At 40.1% G+C, this 6,577-nt stretch overlaps 1 protein-coding gene across 1 annotated transcript; it reads right to left on the reverse strand.

Annotated features, from left to right (window-relative positions):
- Positions 1-213: 213 nt before the first annotated feature.
- On the reverse strand, positions 214-1,147 carry LACBIDRAFT_298369 (uncharacterized protein; the record flags this gene model as incomplete). The annotated part of the gene is made up of 4 exons (XM_001890666.1): positions 214-510; positions 569-692; positions 750-892; positions 947-1,147. 4 exons carry the CDS (start codon positions 1,145-1,147, stop codon positions 214-216), a joined length of 765 nt encoding a protein of 254 aa, XP_001890701.1.
- Between the last annotated feature and the right edge of the window lie 5,430 nt (positions 1,148-6,577).

Below are 6,577 nucleotides of genomic sequence, written 5' to 3' on the forward strand. Positions count from 1 at the left end.
AGTAGTTCTATGTACTGTAAAAAAAATTGGGCTCTGAAAAAAATATCTGAAAAATCCCCCTGGTGTGTAGAAGGGGTTATAATGGTATATCTCAATCAGATTTTGTCCAAGTAATATGAAAATTTGGGGATCTACTACATTTCATATGATCTTGACATCCACCAAAAAGAATTGAAATCTATCCAGCCATTGTATCTAAACACAGGCACTTGGTCACTTTTTGTAGCAGGGAGTAATACGAAGTGGATTCTTTGCAATGATTATTGAACCCAGAACCAACTTCAAACTTGTTTTCTCTGTACCATTTTTTGTAGTTATGGGCTTTTCAACAACATTTCTTCTTACAATAGACATATCATCTTTGTTGGGCTCAGTCAGTATGGGACCTTCCTGAACATCCCTCTTGACATCTGTACAAATTAAGAAATAATACCAAGTTGAATATTTATAACTTGAAATACTTGGTTCCTGTGAACCTTCCTCAATACTGAGACAGACCTGAAAGTTGGGCTGAATAATCAATGAATGAGATGATAAAGAAAGGTGATTATGTATGATATATACTCACAAGTGCATTTAGTTTGACCTGGAAATCTGCAATATATTCTTGATCCTTTCTAAAATTGGCAAACCTCTTGCATGGATTCTGTTGTTGGATCTTGATCACTTCTTCTTTCAAATGGTCCAAAATGCTAGTGCACAACTTCAATCAAGGAGGTATCCACAATAAAACCATCAAAACCACACACCATCTCAAATTATCGAAATTGGGTTGCAACGTCAACAAGATTTGACTCTTGTTGTATTGATAGATAGCCTGTACAATTCCCGCCATCTTCTCAATGAGAGTCGCAGAAAAAGCGGCCCAATCTTTCTTATTGATCTTGAATTTCTGACACTGTCGCATAGATAGACATGATGGAATGGTTGAGGTAAGGACACACACCTTAATGATCCCAATGATGGCTAATGCTTCAACGACTGCCACTTTCAGAGGTGGATAGGTGTCGCCAGATGCAGCGACGACCTGGAGTGCAGAAAGCCCGCCTCCGCTGATCAGTTGCAGAATGTCGTTTCCCACAGGATTCAACCCAGTAGTATTCATATTGTTGGTGTCGTTGGTACTGATAGTCGTGTTTGCATTCATGATGATGGTGGTTGATAACAAGAATGTTAGAGCATCAATCAAACATCAATTGCCTTGAAGGTGTTGTAGTCATGTGACCACAACTCAACAAAATATTGTGTATCATGCCTGGTTACGTGACCCGGGTTATGTCACGTGAGCGCTGGCAACCCTCCCTTTTGGCGCACGCCATCACCTCCATCACACAGCTGGTAACCTCTCTCCAGCGATCTGTGTTCGCAGAGTCCTTGATAGCGTAGATAGCATCACACGAATGAATCCGTTTTTTCCGCTCTCTCCCCGTTCCCCTCTGGTCCCTGTCCCCCTCCTCCTCTTTGGGATCAACAGTCTGCTCTTGCCCTCGGGCATCCCTGAACTCCCAACTGGGTTGTTTGGACCTCAGTCCCCCTCTCCGTTCAGTCCCTGTGTCGACCCCCTCATCTGTTCAAGCGAGGTGACCCCGATCGAGGAAACCTCCCATCCCGAATGTGGAAACCACCATTGCGGGTCCCGCTTTTCCCTTGAAAACGGGATCCTCAAATGTGACTTCAACAAGAGCGGATAGCGAGGCCTAGTGTTTAAAAGTCCGGTCTGGTCCGGTTTTTTGATGCCCCTGGGCTTTAACCGTAACCGTAACCGGTCTGCATTTTTCCCAGACGTCAAAAGACCGAACCGGACCGCAAAAAACCGCGGTCTGCAGTCTTTTTGCAGTCTATAGACCGGTCTTGGTCTTCTTCGGTTTTAACTGGTTTAAGACCGGTTTTCTGGCCAATATTTTTAAAATATCAATCGGTAAATTTGTTAATGTGTTTCGTAGCTTTAAAAAGAGCCCAAGAACGTTAAATTCCGTTGAGAATTGGTGTTTTTATAAAAAAAGTCTTGTACATCTACTATTTTTAACGAAATTTTACATTTTTATTTATATCTTTGTCAATTTTCAACCAATTAATACGTGCTTGGGTGCGTTTTGAAGGGTATTTAGTGGGCTACAAAAAACCGGTCCTAACCGGTTACGACCGGTTCATTTAGACCGGTCTTTTTGCGGTCATTAGTTCTCAAAAATTAAAAAACCGAACCACAGGTCCGGTTTTTTGCGGTCTTGGTCCGGTCTGGTTACGGTCTTTTTCCAGTCATGAGACCGGACTTCCAAACACTAGCAAGGCCCCAATCATGGAATTAAAGTGCATCAAAAGGTGTTTCCATGATTGAGGAAACCTGTTTAGATGTACCAAATAGACTACATTTTAAGGATAAAAGGTGAAGTTTTAGAGGCCACAATTTTTGCAACACCCGTTGGGATTTAGATAATGCACGGCTAAAATATAAATGAGGTTCTTTGTACATACTGGCTGCAAAAAAATGCCATTTTTCTGGGAGGGCTCATTGGGAAATACACTGCAGTTCTCAAGCCTCTGCTTTTAAATTTTTATATGCTACTGTGCTTCCAAGACATACTTTGAAGGGGTGATGTAATTAAATTAAAGCAGTTTGAGTGAGGGAGTGAAGAAGCAGGCTCACGCGACGCTTCGATGCATTGTTGCAAAAATATCTACTTATAATGGCTCCGAGAGCCACATGTTCTGTATTTGGCTAAAATTGCTAACGGGACAATGTAAATACATGAGAGCTAAAATGGATCCACGAGTCCCGCGGGGGTTAGGCTTGCTTCGCACAACTAGTTTGTTGCACTCAAGTTTTTTAGACCTTTGAATAATACGACTGTGACACTTGAATAAGAGTCACATGCATGAGGTCTTTACCTTCCCCAGGTTATTCTGTATGGAATCCATGGAGCCAATGTTGGCTGAAGACCCAGCCAGTTTCTTATTCCATAGATATCATGGATTCCATATGGAATGATCATGGAATGGTTATGGAATGATTAATTCCATATGGAATCCAACACCACTCCCTATGGATTCCATTGGATTCCATACACCGCCAAATGATAAAAATGTGTGAGAGACCTGGAAGCCAGGGCCTGATCCCGAGCCTGCGCCACCTGTCAGACATGCTGATGTAACATTTCCCAAGAGTTGAAAAACGACTAATAGCATCATGTCACCAGGTTGATGTTGCCTTGATGTTTTGGTCAAACATCGGGGACAGCTGGGGTGCTAAGGCCAATGGCGGAAATTCAGTGGCCTTCAACTCAGCTGAGCATTTAGACAGCTGGTTGATGTTTTCTGTCATCTCTTACAGCTAAATGCACATCCTTTGTATTCCTCTTTTGAGTGGTAGCTACCACTTTTATGATAAAATACAGGCAAGTGCCTGCACACCGACATCCACACTGCCTAATGAATTTATGAAATGAGAAGAGTAGGCAAAACTTATGAAATGTATTTCATTTCTTTACCAGTGCTTCTCATGACTATTTCATAACTGTCCTGAGACATAATTTCAATACTACTTCATTGCAATTTCATTACTGCCTGGCCTTCCATTTCATTGTCTACCCAGCATTGTTTCATTGCTATTTCATTCTTGCCTGACTTTTAATTTCATTGCCTGCCCAGCCTTATTTCATTGCCTTTTCATATCCTTGCCTGGGCTACTTCATATTCATTTCATATCCCTGCCTGGACAATTTCATATCCCTGCCTGGGCAATTTCATATCCCTGCCTGGGCAGTCTCATATCCCTGCCTGGGCAATTTCATATCCCTGCCTGGGCTACTTCATATTCATTTCATTTCTTGCCTGAGGCAATTTCATATCCCTGCCTGGGTGATTTCATATCCCTGCCTGGGCAATTTCATATCCTTGCCTGGGCAATCTCATATCCCTGCCTGGGCTACTTCATATTCATTTCATTTCTTGCCTTAGGCAATTTCATATCCCTGCCTGGGTAATTTCATATCCTTGCCTGGGCAATCTCATATCCCTGCCTGGGCTACTTCATATTCATTTCATTTCTTGCCTTAGGCAATTTCATATCCCTTCCTGGATAATTTCATATCCCTGCCTGGGCAATTTCATATCTATTTCATTCCCTACCTTGGGCTATTTCATATCCTTGCCTTTGCAATCTCATATCCCTGCCTGGGCTATTTCATATCCTTGCCTTTGCAATCTCATATCCCTGCCTGGGCTATTTCATATCCTTGCCTTTGCAATCTCATATCCCTGCCTGGGCTATTTCATACCTACCCTACTGCATTTATCATTGCCCCCTCAGAATGTCAGGCACTGCCTTCAGGGTCCATCCCAAAGAGGAAACATCACCTGGTTTGACCAAAAGTGAAGAAAACCAAGAGGAGAATGTTTTTACCTATCAGGGTCCATATAATGGGATGTTGGGATGTTGGTCACATGACCAATTACCAAAAATGGTCAAAAAATGAAAGTTGTAGCCCTACACTATAGCTTCCCGAATCTGTTTGAATTATGTTCTGAAGTGCTCCCATTGTGAAGATATGGGGTAAAAGATTTCCAAAAGTGTTGCTTCTTTTTTGTGTTTTTTTTTTTTGCATTTTTCTCCATGAAAACAAAACCAAACAACATGATTTCAGTATATTTGGAAAGCTAAAAAAAATGGGCTACAATTATTGTATCGTGGGAAAAATGACCAAAAAAGGAAGATGCATGCCCTAGAAAAGAAATTGACACTGATAGACTATAATAGTCAGATATAGACTACCATAACTACCAAAAAGTCAGACTTAGACTACAAGGTTTACTGATAGACTACAAAGTTTACTGATACACTACAAAAGTTGGATATAGACTACAAAGTTTACTGATACACTACAAATAAATACAAAAGTCAGACATAGACTACAATGTTTACTGATACACAAAAGACTACAAAAGTCAGACTTAGACTACAAATTTTACTGATAGACTACAAAAGACCATAAAAGTCGGACTTAGACTACACAGTTTACTGATAGACTACAAAGTATACTGATAAACTACAAAAGACTACAAAAGTCGGACTTAGACTACAAGGTTTACTGATAGACTACAAAAGACCACAAAAGTCAAAAACTTGTACTTAGACTACAAAGTTAGTAGTGTCCGCTTTTTGAGACTACAAAAGTTTGTAGTGTGCGCTTTTTCATTAGAAAAGTTTGTAGTGTCCGCTTTTTGGGACTACAAAAGTTTGTAGTTGACATGTAGTCTATGGTGTTCTTGGCTCTGTCCAGATTATGGGGGTGAGGTTGAAGGGTTGACATGATCTTACTTACATATTACTAATGCTGCTGCATTAGTTTTTGACATCATGCACAAGTTGTCTTCACATTAGGAAAGGCTATCCTATGCCTTCATAATGGCACCTACTGTCCTATCTCAAAATATAATTATTATAAGTTCATGTGGAGATATGGCTGAAGGAATACCATGACTTTACATATTGCTATTGCCACATCACCACTTTTTGACATCATGGCCAAGTTGGCTTTCACATCAGGACAGGCTATTCTCTGCTTTCACATTGATAGTTACTGCTCTATCTGCTGTCACATTGATAGCTACTGGCCTGTCCCAAACTTTGATATCAGCTCTTTGAGGGCTATAGAATGATGGGCTGATTCATCCTTGGAGGTGTCCTTAAGTTAGGTCATGTTGTAAGTTGACCATGTATTGAGACAGAACAGTAGATATCAACATGAATGGCCTCCTCTGGCTTGACAGCCATCTTGATCATGATGTGAAAAAGTGATGATGTGGCAATAGCAATATGTAAAGTCATGGTATTCCTTCAGCCATATCTCCACATGAACTTATAATAATTATATTTTGAGATAGGACAGTAGGTGCCATTATGAAGGCATAGGATAGCCTTTCCTAATGTGAAGACAACTTGTGCATGATGTCAAAAACTAATGCAGCAGCATTAGTAATATGTAAGTAAGATCATGTCAACCCTTCAACCTCACCCCCATAATCTGGACAGAGCCAAGAACACCATAGACTACATGTCAACTACAAACTTTTGTAGTCCCAAAAAGCGGACACTACAAACTTTTCTAATGAAAAAGCGCACACTACAAACTTTTGTAGTCTCAAAAAGCGGACACTACTAACTTTGTAGTCTAAGTACAAGTTTTTGACTTTTGTGGTCTTTTGTAGTCTATCAGTAAACCTTGTAGTCTAAGTCCGACTTTTGTAGTCTTTTGTAGTTTATCAGTATACTTTGTAGTCTATCAGTAAACTGTGTAGTCTAAGTCCGACTTTTATGGTCTTTTGTAGTCTATCAGTAAAATTTGTAGTCTAAGTCTGACTTTTGTAGTCTTTTGTGTATCAGTAAACATTGTAGTCTATGTCTGACTTTTGTATTTATTTGTAGTGTATCAGTAAACTTTGTAGTCTATATCCAACTTTTGTAGTGTATCAGTAAACTTTGTAGTCTATCAGTAAACCTTGTAGTCTAAGTCTGACTTTTTGGTAGTTATGGTAGTCTATATCGGACTATTATAGTCTATCAGTGTCAATTTCTTTTCTA

The sequence above is a fragment of the Laccaria bicolor genome, genomic scaffold (genome assembly GCF_000143565.1).
Source record: "Laccaria bicolor S238N-H82 LACBIscaffold_147 genomic scaffold, whole genome shotgun sequence".
NCBI lineage: Eukaryota > Fungi > Basidiomycota > Agaricomycetes > Agaricales > Hydnangiaceae > Laccaria > Laccaria bicolor.